Here is a 14,412-nt window from a genome sequence, read left to right as displayed (position 1 = left end):
CCTACCATGATGACAATTGACTAAACCTCTGAAACTGTAAGAGAGTCACCCCAATTAAATATTTTCCTTTATAAAAGTTGCTGTGTCATGGTGTCTCTTTACAGCAACTGAAACTCTAAGACATCCATCAATCACTAATTAAGAAAATGCCCTACAGGCTTCTCTACAGCTTAATCTTGGGGAGGGCATTATCTTAATTAAGATTTCCTCTTTCAGATGACTTTAGTTTATGTCAAGTTGATATAAAACTATCCTGTACAGTAACTAAGACATTAGGCAAAGAAAAGGGGGTAAAAACCCCTATCCTGCTCTATACCCAGTGCTAGGCACACGCTCACTAAAGAATCCCAGTCACCAGGAGCAAGGCTAAGGTCCCTATATCAGAGAAGCCAGGACTGCTCAGGGCTGCCAGAGGTCTAGTGTACTATTGGCCCTTCAGGAGTCAAGAGTCCAGCATCTTCTACACAGGATATGGGGTGGAGGGAGCTCTGTTTTAGGTGACAGAGCTCTGGAACTAGAGCCCAGCATGCCTACTCTGGGTCTGCTTCCTGGATTAGTTTTAGGGCCTGGTGTTGCAGGTATGTGTGTGCATGAGTATGTTCATGTGCAAAAGGCTCCAAGGATTCACCATAAAGTGTCTGGAAGTTCAGTGGTTTTTATCCAGACCCTTCCGAGCAACACAATGTTGGGTGCCTGGCCATTTTCACCAGGCCAAGATGGTTGAGCTATTTTCTAGGCCTGTTGCACATGAAGCATCCTGGTTCCTGGCCACAAAGAGAGGAGCTATCTAGGAATCCCTAGACTGCTGCTGAGGTTCCAGAATAAAGGCTCCAATCAAAGGGTGCCTTGTAGTATAGTCATGGCTGACCCCACAAGCATTCGTGTGACCCACTCCCATCTTCTCCAGTCTACCCACATAGATATGTCATAGTGCTCACTGGCCCAGACACACCAACTGTGAGTGCAGGCTGACCTTTACCTGTATAAAACAGTCCTAGGTAACAATAACACATATGCATTTAACATATAGATGAATTTATAAGCCATGTGAAAGAAAGCTAAGCAAACAGAATGGAGTTTCTAAATTTGGAATAGCAGATATCAAAATGGCCACCATTTATCAAGTCTTGTTTTCTCGGCAGTCAAGCAAGTTGCAACACTGATCTCTGGGGTAATTATGATCCAGCTGACTTAATGATCTGTGTGTGGAATCACTGGCACAGTGACAAGCTCCTTCATTACAGTTTTCCCTTCTAAAGCATTGTGGCACGCAGGGTGCTAAGTGCTTCCCACAGAAAGGTTATGAGGCTGAACTCACTAATTCCCAATTCATAAAAAAACAGCACCTCAGGGAGGAAGTATTTCCTAAGACCATGTGGCAATTAGCCTCAGCATCAGCAAGTGGCCACACCAAGAGAGAGCACAATGTAGGCCTGTAGAGTCCACAGAGTCATAAATGAATCCCTGGAGACTGATATTAAGTCCAATTCTAGGGAGAGTGTCAAGAGGAGGGGAGCCTGGGGAATGCAGAGCTCTGAGCTGTAACAGAAAGAGGGTAATAAAAAGTATTTTAAGAGAAGAAAGAACCAGGAGTCTGGAAGAAAGATGCATCAGGCATGCTGTCAGATGATAACACTTAGTGGAAAAATAAACAGAAAAGCACAGAACACTGAACAGTGTCAATGTGGTGATAACAACCACCTCAAATTATGTCCATGTGGAAAAGACTGACAGGGATCCTGGGAGAAAGCATTTTAATTTGCTGCACTGGGGAGATTGTGAGTACATTTTTATCTTTTATTCTGATTGCTGTTAACATTGATAAATGTTTATGCAAGAGTAATTTTAAATGTTTTCAGAGATAAAGAAATCACAAAGAAAAACAATCAAAGAGTTTGACTACATGAAAATTAGAAACTTGAGATGTCAAAACAAAAGCAACTAAAATGGGAGGAAACGAATGCTGCTGCCTTGCTTCTAGCAGGTGTGATGGGAAAAGGGTTAACGGCAATATCCTCACTAACATCAACACTCTTGAAAATCAAAGAGAAAGGTTAAACGCTCAAGAGGCAAAGGGACAAAACACACATGCTAAAATCACACACATAAGAGTCGAACTGCTTACTACATGTCAGGAAAGTATTCTGTTCCACCAGTAGTCACCTGCATACCAAAACAAGCATAAAACCCCATCTCCATCTAAACTTTCAAATATATCTTATATACTCAGAGCCAAACTTGGCTGCTGGCACCCATGTAAAATGGCAGATCCTCTTGGGAAAATGTTCAAAAGAGGTTCAAGCTTTCATGACATTTAATTCCAAGATCTCACAGCTGAGAATCTACCATGAAGGAATGACTGTAGACACAAAGTTGAATGTTGTGCAGAGGTGCTCAGTTCAGGCTCATCTGGGTGTAAGAAGGAAAACAGCTCAGTCTACGGGGTGAGAACAGAATGGTAGCTATTTGAGAACCTGCTATATATAATGTTAATAAACACAGAAACCAAATTCAAGAATATGCCATGATTGCAATCATATTTTAAAGGAATTGAATTTATATACCATTAACACATATTTTAGAGATGAGTGACCTGAAGTGAAACTGAAAGTGACCGCATTTGCAAAACCTCTACAGAATTAAACCTAGTCACAGGAAGGACTTGAACATGAAAGCTATGAAAATTGAAGAAAGAAATTAAAGATCTAGATCAGTGGTTCTCAACCTTTCTAATGCTGTAACCCTTTAATGTCCTCATACTATGGTGACCCCCTAACCATAAAACTATTTTCATTGATAGTACTTCGTAACTGTGATTTCGTTACTATTATGAATTGTAATGTAAATTGTGTGTTTTCTGATGGTCTTAGGTGACCCCTGTGAAAGGGTCAATAGAGTCCACCACTCCAAAAGGGGTCACAACCTATAGGTTGAGAACCACCGATCTTGCCATCTTGAAATCCTGTGGGCTTTTTACTTATTGAATACACAAATGTTCTGAATCCTGGTGGAATCTCATTTGCCTTATGTTGCTGCTGTTGTCTGTGGTTTTGGATTCATAGCTGTGAAACTTGTCAAACCTGTCATGAATGTGTTCTCCAGTGTCTTTTTTCCGTAGCTATAGTTTTTAGCTCCTATGTGTAGGTTGCTGGTCTGTTTTAGTATCTTTTACAGTGGTGTGAAGCTAGTTCAGCTTCCTTCTTTTGCATGTAGCTGCCCAGTTTTCCCAGCACTATTTATTATCCCTTGGTGTTTTGGTTGTTAAAAAATTAACCCTCCATCTAGACTTAGTTCTTGGCTTTCTGAGGATCAAGACAACTTATGGGGAGATACTCCATGTTTGTAGATTGGGAGACAATGCTGTGTAGGTTATCAAATGTACCAAAATTATCTTCAGAGCACTATCAAAACTCTTTCTTTTCACAGACACAGAAAAGCAAATCCTCAAATTCATACAGAATCGTAGGGGTTCCAGCCAGCCAGAACAATTTGAAAGGGGCCAGAGCTCTGAGGACTCTGCTTCGTGACTCTGAAATGCATATAAAGCTAGTTGTCAAAGCAGTGAGGTACCCCCAGAAGCACAAGCATATAGATCAATGGAATAGAGTTGCAGTGGTTTGGTAAGAATGTCCCCATAGGCTCAGATATTTTGAATACTTGATTCTCTAATAGGTAGCACTGTTTGGGGAGCTTAATAGTACAGCCTTGCTGGAGGAAGTGTATTACTGGGGGTGAACTTGGAAAATAAATGCCTTGTGCCACTTTGGATTCACATCCTCCGCTTCCTGCTTGTGCATTTGAAGGTAAGAACTCTCAACTTCCTGCTTTTGCAGCCATGCCTCCTGCCATGATGCAGTCTTCTCCCTCTGGAACAGTAAGCCAAAATAAACCCTTCCTTCTATAAGTTGCCTTGGTCCTCAGAAAGCAAGAACTAAGTCTAGATGGAGGGTTAATTTTTTAACAACATAAAAGCAAGGGATAATCAATATTGCTGGGAAAACTGGGCAGCTACATGCAAAAGAAGGAAGCTGAACTCTAGCTTCACACCACTGGAAAAGATACTAAAACAGACCAGCAACCTACACATAGGAGCTAAAAACTATAGCTACGGAAAAAAGACACTGGAGAACACATTCATGACAGGATTTGACAACAGTTTCACAGCTTTGGATCCAAAACCACAGACAACAGCAGCAATATAAGGCAAATGAAGATTCCACCTGGGTTCAGAACATTGTGTATTCAAGGATTTCAAGTCATATCTCAGATAGGGATTAATAGAAACCTACAATTCAACAATGGGAAAACAACTCATTTTAAAGCTTGGCAAAGGATGTAGTCAGCTATTTCCCTATGAAAATACAGAGGTGACCAACAGCATGCTCAGCACCAGCCACAATGGAAAAGCAAACTTTAACCGTGGTAAGGTGGCCCCTTATACAGCAAAGATGGCTGGGGAAGAGATGCAAACAACCAGACATGGTGGATTGAGCCTATAATCTCAGCTCTTGATTATCAGGACTGGGACAAGAGATTTGCCCAGGTAGGCCTAGGCTATACAGTGAAACCCTGTCTCAAAAATAGCAAGTGCTGAGAAACTACAGATACACTGAAGTCCTCATGTACAGCTGCTGAGAGCATGAAGAGGACAGCTGCAATAGAGGCAGCTTGGCAGAGCCTCAGAAGGACAGACATGGACTAGTGTACAAGCCATTCTCCACTCTTGGATACCTGGGTACATAGCTCCAGAGGGACTGAAGTCAGAGTTCAAAGCAGCTCAGCACTGACTAGTCCACAGGCTAATCAATGTGGGAGTGGGGATGACAACAATGAACACAGCACAAACACAACAGAGCGGCTCAGCCTCTTCTGATACAGCTGTAATGCAGATGAGACTTAAATGTTCTAGGAAACCCATAGAGGACTCCACTTCAACAAGGATTCCAGGCAAATCACAGAGACAAAGTGCAGAAAATAGGCTATGAGGGAGAATAGGAGAGCTACTGACGGGAGTAGTTTATAAGGAATCACAGAAAGGTCTGGGTGGACATACAAAGTCTGAATACATTTGGTATCATTCTATTATTGGCTTACAAATGGTTAAAATTACAGATCAGTATATTTTAACCATAATTTAAAAAACAAAACAACTTGAAAGAGAGTGTAGGCACTACAAACCTGTAATCCCAGCACTTTGGAGACTGAAGCAGGGGGGTTAGAGCTGGGTTCAGCCTGGGCTACACAGTGATCCCTGTCTCTTCAAAACAATGTGCATGGGAACATCGTTATACATTTTAAAAGATAGGAAATCAGAAGCTCAAATGTCAGCAACTGTTATTTTAAGAAAAGTCTTTAGGTAGTCCTTCCTTTCAACTACTTTTCTGTAGTTTCAAAGTCTTCTATTTAAATTGAAACTTCAAGTAGAGAAGAATAAGTTTTATCTTAAACATTTTTTAGGATTTGACCATACAATACATAGGGTCCACATACATATGCTTCACTTTTTTCTTTCTAAACAGAGATTTCCTCACATTTATTTTTACAAGAACAGCAAAGGGAAGGAAATGACCACTGAAAATGATGCAGATGAGTTCTTAAAAACTCAGCCTGGCACAGGGCTCCAGGACTCCATCCACAAGGAACAGCCCTACCCTCTGCGGTGGGGCCTCTGGGTATGGGAGGAAAGGGCTCAGATACCCCTCTGATGACAATTTCCTCTGGCAATATGAGAAAGTTCATAATCTGACTTCCAGCCAATACATTAAACCAGGAAGGATGATTTACAAACAAGTGAGACTCTCCCCTGGTTGTCAGAGCTGCAAGTGTTTATGAAGTGCCCTTAGGCTCCTGAAGGCCTGTCCTCGAAGGAAGTGAGCTGATGCTGTTGGGGTTTATGCAGGACTCCAAAAAACTCGCTCTCCCCTTTCTGACAAGTAAATAAAATGGCAGTGAGATCAAATAACTCACTAAAAAGGAGATATAATTTTTTTATCTTCCTTTTTACAGTCTCATATCCACTTCCGTTAGGAATAACGAAGTCTGAATTCTTATGCAACACTTATCTAAATGTGTCGATTTTATCAGATTGATGAATTTTGCTAACAAAAGGCAGTGCAAGGAAATCTTTTATGACATATATGGCCCATTCACAGGGCTGAAGCTTTAATTTAACCAACTTGAGCATTCTGAGGGAGAGCTGCAGGTGCTGGATTGGGAAAAAAAATCATAAATGGGAAGGCATATCAATCTTTATGACAGGGAAACAAAAACACTCTCTACTTGCTTGCCCTCCACAGGCTGGAGAAGGAGAGGCACGGAAGAGGATATTGTCTCAGGCGGCATAGCAGAGAGGAGGCAGCCCTGTCTCCCAGTGACGACTCTTCAGAACTGACCCAAAGGGGATGGCCAGAGAGAGAGAGACAGCCATTGAACAATGAGGCCCGCCAGCTCTGTGTGCTCAACAAGGATATTAACTCATTTTCTTGGCCACATCAGAATTAGAAAGTTCTGTGGCCCCCAGGTAGCTTATAGCCCTGTGGTCTCCACCTCTCACTTCCTAACTTTGCACCTAGCTCTGATACCTTGCTTCCCTGACAACAATCAGAGGCAACTGTGGTCTCCTACATCTCCCCTTCTCCCTCCTGCATTACAGATACCTCTTCTCTCCCTGGGAAAAGCCCATAACCCACTGACCCACATCCTATTTCTTCTCCCTGTGGCCCCTGATTCCACCAACCAGGCCATCTTTCCGCTGTGGCCAGTGATGGCCCAATATGAAACCTCATTTGATTACTCCCTGTTCAGAGTTCTCTAGGAACATGCCAATTCTCTCTCACAAGGTAAAAGTGGCAGAGGCTCTGGCTGCCAACAATAGCAGTCACCTGTCTGCAGTCACCCTTTTGCAAGGTTCAATGATCTTTGTCCTGAGTTGACAGTGGAGCTGTAGAGAAACAGGTGGCTGGAGAACATGACACCCAGGCTCCAGTGCTGAGGCCTGGCCATGACAAGGGCAGGACTGAGTCATTATGGAGCAACACACGGGGGGCCCTGGACTAGGTTCCCAGACCTTGATAGCTCACATATCTGAGCTATAAAGTGCAGCACCTGTACCTGGCCCTCAGCATACACACAGGGCACATACCATGGGTCAGAAGTGGCAGGATAGAGACTGCTCACCAAAGGAGCAGTCTTCTACCTCTGGCACTCCCACAAGTGAGGGTACCCCATTTCCATATGCTCTAGTACTTTCTGGAATCTTAACAGCATGCTATCCTTGTGTCAGCTTCATGCAGCCACAGCTGTGTCAATAGGGAGCAGTCCGCTCACCAGGATGTGGGGCTGATCTGCCTGCCCAGAGTGTTAAATGAGAAGTCACTTACACATGAACTGTCATTAGCAAACCTACTTGGTGTTCTCAAGAGTCTTCTGCATTTTCTTGGTCATTTTGTCAATTGCTGCCTGCCTCTTCCCTTCTGCTAACAGGTCTATCTTGTTCAGCACCACAACCAGCTTCTGGCAGGCGATCTGGCCAATCACAAGGCACTCAGCGGACTGTGTCTGCATTCCCTTGGTCACATCAATCACGAGCATCATCAGATCAATGATCTGGGCACCTGGGACAATAAAAGGTAAGGTTAGGAGACATGTTGGCTTAGAGAGCCTCACAGGAAGTTACCATGCCCAGTCCCAGCAAAGCACTGCAATAGCAGGCAGATGGGGAGGAGTACTGTAGAACTTCTGGCCAGTCCCATGAGAATGCTGACTGGCATAAGCTCATCAAGCCAAAAGAGCTCCAGGAGAGGTGAGGAAGCTGAGGGTCTTCTCAGGGTCCTGTGGCTGTTGCACAGCAGGACTCAGTTTAGGTAAAGGATGCCTGGCTCCAGAGCCCCCGACCTCTCTGCTGTACCACTATTCTCATTTTCATTTCACCCAATAAGGGGGGATGCAGGAAAAGTGTGAATACCTAGCTACCTGCTCTTACTAAGAAAGACAGCAAGACTTAAAAAATACAAGCCACCATCAATGTATGAGGGATTAGAGATGCAGAGCACTTCATCCCAAAATACCTGGGTTGCCTTAAGACTGATGCACACCATCTACTAACTTTGGTCCTATGCTCTGTTTATGGAGCTTCTGCTCTTTCTAGGAGGTTGGTACACACAGAACTGCTGTATGCACAACTGGCTGTGTATACATGTACAGTATGCCTGAGCTGAACAATGGCAGGTGCTCTTATGACAGGGCAGTCAGTGAAGAGAAAGTAACAGCCACTATGTTAGAAGTGAAGAGAAAGTAACAGCCACTATGTTAGAAGTGAAGAGAAAGTAACAGCCACTATGTTAGAAGCACAGGTGTTAAAAAGAAGAATGACCACTGTAGTAATATTTCATTTGTATTTTAACAAATAAAGCTTGTCTGAAGATCAGAACACAAAAAAGCCACACTGGTCAGCCATATAGGCTAGGCAGTGGTGGAACACACCTTCCCAGCAGCCACACTAGCCAGCCATATAGGCAGGCAGTGGTGGAACACACCTTCCCAGCAGCCACACGAGTTAGCTATAGAGGCCAGGTGGTGGTGGTGCACGCCTTTAATCTCAGCACTACAGAGAAATATAAACTGGGACTCACTTTCTTTCAGTCTGAAGATTTCTTGGAGATAAGAGCTCTCTAGTGGCTTGGCTACTTTGCTTTTCTGATCTTCAGATTGAACCCCAATATGTCTCCGGGTTTTTATTATTCATGCTACAGACCATGCCCTTTGTAAGGGGACTTGGAGGATTTCAAGTTATTCAATTCAATATTTTAGAAATCATAGTACAAATAAAGTTTAGTTACTGTTTCAATAATTTAGAAGGAAAAGGGGGTGCAGGGAAAGCAGGAAAATAGACATATCTCCCTCTGAAATGAATGGCAATTTCAGCTTCAGTTTACAAGATCTCCTCCTAAGGATGTCAGGATAACCCTATGATCACTAGCAAACTTGAAGAAGTAGAAGAATGTAGAGAGAAGACTCAATCTGAAAGTGAGTCTGATGACCAAACCCACCTACTGCTGTGGGAGAGGGAGGCCAGAAAAAGACCTTTTGTCCACAGTTGCCACACCAGTAATGCGTGCTAAGGTAGCATGATTAATCCTCATTACCCTGTTTAAGATACAGAAAGGCTCAAAGCATAAAATGCCAATTCATGATCTAGGTCACATAGCCACCTGGCACCAAAGGGAACTACTCTGCCTGCTGCTCTCAGAGGCCTCCTAGTCAGAGCTAGCTGAAGCTCTGGCCCCAAGAAGCAGCGGTGTCTTAAGTGTAGGCAAGCTTGACATGGCCCAGCTCTTCTCTCTCACCGGCCTCTTCTTTAGGCAAGGACACAATGCACTGAGAAGGGCAGGTGCATGCAGCAGCATCAACAGCAGCATATCCTTGTTTAAGTCACTGGGTGATAGGACCCGGTTCCCACTTGTGAGGGGGACACTGCCTCTCCCATTTCTATGAACAGAATGTATTTACACAACCCAACAGCTTTTCACAGAATGGACTTAAGAGGTGAGTCTGGGACCTCAGAGGGAGTAGGCCTGAACCAGGACCTCTGCGGGTCTGGGCATTGGTCTGGGACATCAAAGGGAATAGGCAGGAACCTGAAACCTCTGTGGGTCCGAGAGTGAGTCTAGGACCTCTGAGGGAGTAAGCCTGAGCCAGGTCCTCAGTGGTTTCTGGGTACACCCAAACCTGGGAACTCTGAGGCAGTAGACCTGAGCCAGAGACCTCTGCAGGACCAACTCCGTGCCAGGGACTTCTGCAAGAGGGGATCCAGACCAAGATTTACAGATAAAGGGCAAAGCTGGTAACCTAGGCCAAAGTAGACCTGAGACAGCAAACTCAAAGGGAGCAGAGCAAAGCACAGGAGCGCTGAACTATCTCTAGGATCACGGAGTAACTTCTGGGGTAACTAGAACTGTGGCATTGACTGTACCACGAGGAACAACCATCTGAGCTTTGGATTCACTAGCACCTAGAAGATTAATCAACAGAATCTCAGACAGCCCCAACCACACCTATTAGAGGAAAAGATGAATAGAAAAGGTAAGAACACACGCAACACCACAAAGAGCAACACAACACCAGTAAAACCTAAAGACCCAACAACAGCAAGACCTGAACAACCAAATATGGGTGAAGCAGAAGAAAATGACCTACAAATAATTTCAGGAGAATGTTTGAAACTCTTAAAAAGGAAATGAAAAATTCCCTCAAAGAAATGGAGGAAAAGACAAACAAAAAGTTGGAAGACGTCAGCAAATCCCTTAAAGAAAACCAAGAAAAAGCAACCAAACATATGAAAGAAACTATCTGAGACTTAAAAACTGAAATAGAGACAAGAAAGAAAATACAAGCTGAGGGAATTATAGAAACAGGTATCATGAGAAAATGATCATGAACCACAAACACAAGCATAAGCAGCAAATTACAAGAGATGGAAGAGAGAATCTCAAGTGCTGAAGATATAATAGAGGAAATAAGACTCATCAGTCAAAGAAAACATTAAATCTAACAAAAGCTTAACCCAAAATATCCAGGAAATATGGAACACCATGAAAAGGCCAATCTAAGAATACTAGCTATAGAAGCCGGAGAAGTAGTTCAACTCAAAAGCACAGAAAATATATTTAACAAAATCATAGAAGAAAACTTTCCCAACATAAAGAAAGATATGCTTAAGAAGCGACAAGAAACTTACAGAACACCAAATAGACTGAATCAAAAAAAAGTCCCCTCACCACACAATAATCAAAACACTAAACACACAGAATAAAGAAAGAATATTAAGAGCGGCAAAGGAAAAAGGCCAAGTAACATATAAAAGTAGTCCTATCAGAATTACACCTGACTTCTCATTGCAGACAATGAAAGCCAGAAGGTCGTGATCAAGCGTTAAGTAGACATTAAGAGACCATGGATGCCAGCCCAGACTACTATACCCAGCAAAACTTTCAATCACCATAGAAAGACAAAACAAGATATTCTAAGACAAAACCAGATTTAACCAATACCTAGCCACAAACCCAGCCCTATGTAAAATACTAGAAGGAAAACTCCAACCCAAGGAAGTTGGCTACACCAACAAAAACACAGACAATTGATGGTCTCATAGCAGCAAATCCCAAAGAAGGGGAAAATGCACAAATTAACATCACCAACAATAAAAACTAAATTAATGGGATATAGCAATCACTGGTTATTAATATCCCTTAATATAAATGGACTCAACTTACCTATAAAAAGGCACAGGCTAACAGACTTGTTAAGAAAACAGAATCCATCCTTCTTCTGCATAAAAGAAACACATCTCAACCACAAAGGCAGACATTGTCTCAGAGTAAAGGGTTGGGAAAAAATATTCCAATCAAATGGACCTAACAAACAAGTGGGTGTAGCTATCCTAATATCTAACAAAATAGACTTCAAGCAAAAAAATCAATCAAAAGAGACATAGAGGGTCATTTCATATTAGTCACAGGAAAAAATTCATTAAGAGGAAATCTCAATACTGAACATCTATGCCCCCAAATACAAGGGCACCCTCATATGTAAAAGAAACACTTCTAAAGCTTAAATCATACATTAAACCCCACATACTAATAGTGGGAGACTTAAACACTCCCCTCTCACCACTGGACAGGTCAGTCAGACAAAAAATGAACAGAGAAATAAGGGAAGTAACAGATGTTATGACTCAAATGGACTTTACAGACATCTATAGAATATTCCATCCAAACAGGAAAGAATATACCTTCTTCTCAGCACCTCATGGAACCTTCTCAAAAACTGACCACATACTTGGTAACAAAACAAACCTCAACAAATACAAAAACATTGGAATGACCCAATGTACCTTATCAGATCATCATGGTTTAAAACTAGAAGTCAACAGCAATACTAATTCCAGAAAGCCCACAAACACATGGAAATTAAACAATGCTCACATGAATCACCAATGGGTCAAGGAAGAAATAAAGGGAGAAATTAAAGACTTCCTAAAATTCAACGAAAACAACCACACAACATACCCAAGTTTATGGGGCACAATGAAAGCAGTGTTAAGAGGAAAGTTCATAGCACTAAATGCCTACATAAAGAAGCTGGGAATATCCCACACTAGAGAATTAACAGAACATTTGAAAACTCTAGAACAAAAAGAAGCAAACTCACCCAAGAGAACTAGATGGCAGGAAATAATCAAATTGAGAGCTGAAATCAACAAAATAGAAACAAAGAAAACAATACAAAGAATCAATAAGACAAAGAGTTGGTTCTTTGAGAAAATCAACAAAATAGGCAAACCTTTATCCAAACCAATCAAAAGGCAGAGAGAGAATATCCAAATTAACAAAATCAGAAATGAAAAGGGGGACATACAGAGAATCATCAAGTCATTTTTTGAAAACCTGTACACCACAAATTTGAAAAACTTAAAGGAAATGAACAACTTTCTAGATAAATATCACTTACCAAACTTAAATCAAGACCAGATAAGCAAATTAAACAGACCTATAACTGCTGAAAAAATAGAAACAGTCATCAAAAGTCCCCCCTCCCCCCAAAAAAAGCCCAGGACCAGATGGTTTCAGTTCAGAATTCTACAAGGTTTTCAAAGAAGAACTAATACCAATACTCCTCAACTTATTCCACACAATAGAAATAGAGGGAACATTGCCAAACTCTTTTTATGAGGCTACAATTACCCTGATACTCACAGAAAGACATTACTAAGAAAGAGAATTACAGACCAATCTCACTCATGAATATTGATACAAAAATACTAAAGAAAATACTGGCAAATTATATCCAAGAACACAGCAGAACCATCATCCACCATGATCAAGTGGGCTTCATCCCAGAGATACAGGGGATGGTTCAACACAAAAAAATCTGTCAACGTAGTCCACCATATAAACAAGCTGAAAAATAAAAACCACATGATCATCTCATTAGATGCCAAAAAAGCTTTTGACAAAATACAACATCCCTTCATGATAAAGGTCTTGGAGAGAGCAGGGATACAAGGAACATACCTAAACATAATTAAGGCAATATACAGCAAGCCAACAGCCGACATCAAACTAAATTGAGAGAAACTCCCAGTGATTCCACTGAAATCAGGAACAAGAAAAGGTTGTCCACTCTCTCCATATCTATTCAATATAGTTCTTGAGGTCCTAGCTAGAGCAATAAGATAAGAAAAGGAGATCAAGGGGATACAAATTGAAAAAAAAGTCAAACTCTCACTATTTGCTGATGATATGATTATAAACAATTTCAGTAATGTAGCAGGATACAAGACTAACTCAAAAAGATCAGTAGCCCTCCTGTACACACATGATAAAAGGGCTGGAAAAGAAATCAGAGAAACAACACCCTTCACAATAGCCACAAATAGCATAAAATATCTCGGAGTAACTCTAACCAAACAAGTGGAAGACTTGTATGACAAGAACTTTAAATCTTTGAAGAAAGAAATTTAAAAAAGACACCAGAAAGTGGAAAGATCTCCCATGCTCTTGGGTAGGCAGAATTAACATGGTAAAAATGGCAATCTTACCAAAATCCATCTACAGATTCAATGCAATGCCCAGCAAAATCCCAGAAAAATTATTCACAGACCTCCAAAGAACGGTACTCAATTTCATATGGAAAAGCAAAAAAATCCAGGATAGCCATAACAATCCTGTACAATAAAAGAACTTCTGGAGGCATCACAATCCCTGACTTCAAACTCTACTAGGAGCTAGAGTACTGAAAACAGCCTGGTATTGGTATAAAAACAGACAGGAGGACCAATGGAACTGAATTGAAGACCTGAATATTTATCAACACATCTTTGAATACCTGATTTTTGCCAAAGAAGCCAAATATATCTAATGGAAAAAAGAAAGCATATTTAACAAATGGTGCTGGCACAACTAAATATCAACATGTAGATGAATGAAAATAGATCCATATCTATCACCATGCACAAAACTCAAGTCCAAATGGATCAAAGACCTCAACATAATGTCAGCCACACTGGACCTCACAGAAGAGAAAGTGGGAAGTACACTTGAATGCACTGGCACAGGAGAGCACTTCCTAAATATAACCCCAGTAGCACAGACACTGAGAGAAACAATTAATTAATGGGACCTCCTGAAACTGAAAAGCTTCTGTAAAGCAAAGGTCATGGTCAATAAGACAAAACGGCAGCCTAAAGAATGGAAAAAGCTCTTTACCAACCCCGCATCAGACAGCAGTCTGATCTCCAAAATATACAAAGAACTCAAGAAATTGGCCATCAAAAGAACACCCAATCCAATTAAAAAAAAATGGAGTACGGACCTAAACAGAGAACTCTCAACCACTTAAGGAAATGTTCAACAT

At 41.5% G+C, this 14,412-nt stretch overlaps 1 protein-coding gene across 4 annotated transcripts in view; it reads right to left on the bottom strand.

Moving 5' to 3' along the window:
• Eefsec (eukaryotic elongation factor, selenocysteine-tRNA specific) overlaps window positions 1-14,412 on the bottom strand; it is a 211,362-nt gene that overhangs the window by 117,424 nt on the left and 79,526 nt on the right. For 3 of the 4 annotated variants that reach the window (XM_075983548.1, XM_075983551.1, XM_075983549.1), the window contains exon 2: window positions 7,406-7,613. The exons of the other annotated variant lie outside the window; for it this stretch is intronic. In XM_075983548.1, the coding sequence (XP_075839663.1) occupies window positions 7,406-7,613 (208 nt within the window). The remainder of the gene's footprint in view (window positions 1-7,405; window positions 7,614-14,412) is intronic. 4 annotated transcript variants of the gene reach the window in all.

The sequence above is a fragment of the Microtus pennsylvanicus genome, chromosome 8 (assembly GCF_037038515.1).
Source record: "Microtus pennsylvanicus isolate mMicPen1 chromosome 8, mMicPen1.hap1, whole genome shotgun sequence".
In the NCBI taxonomy this organism is placed as follows: domain Eukaryota; kingdom Metazoa; phylum Chordata; class Mammalia; order Rodentia; family Cricetidae; genus Microtus; species Microtus pennsylvanicus.
The sequence above is the reverse complement of the archived record's forward strand: the minus strand, read 5'-3'. Positions and strand labels throughout refer to the sequence as shown.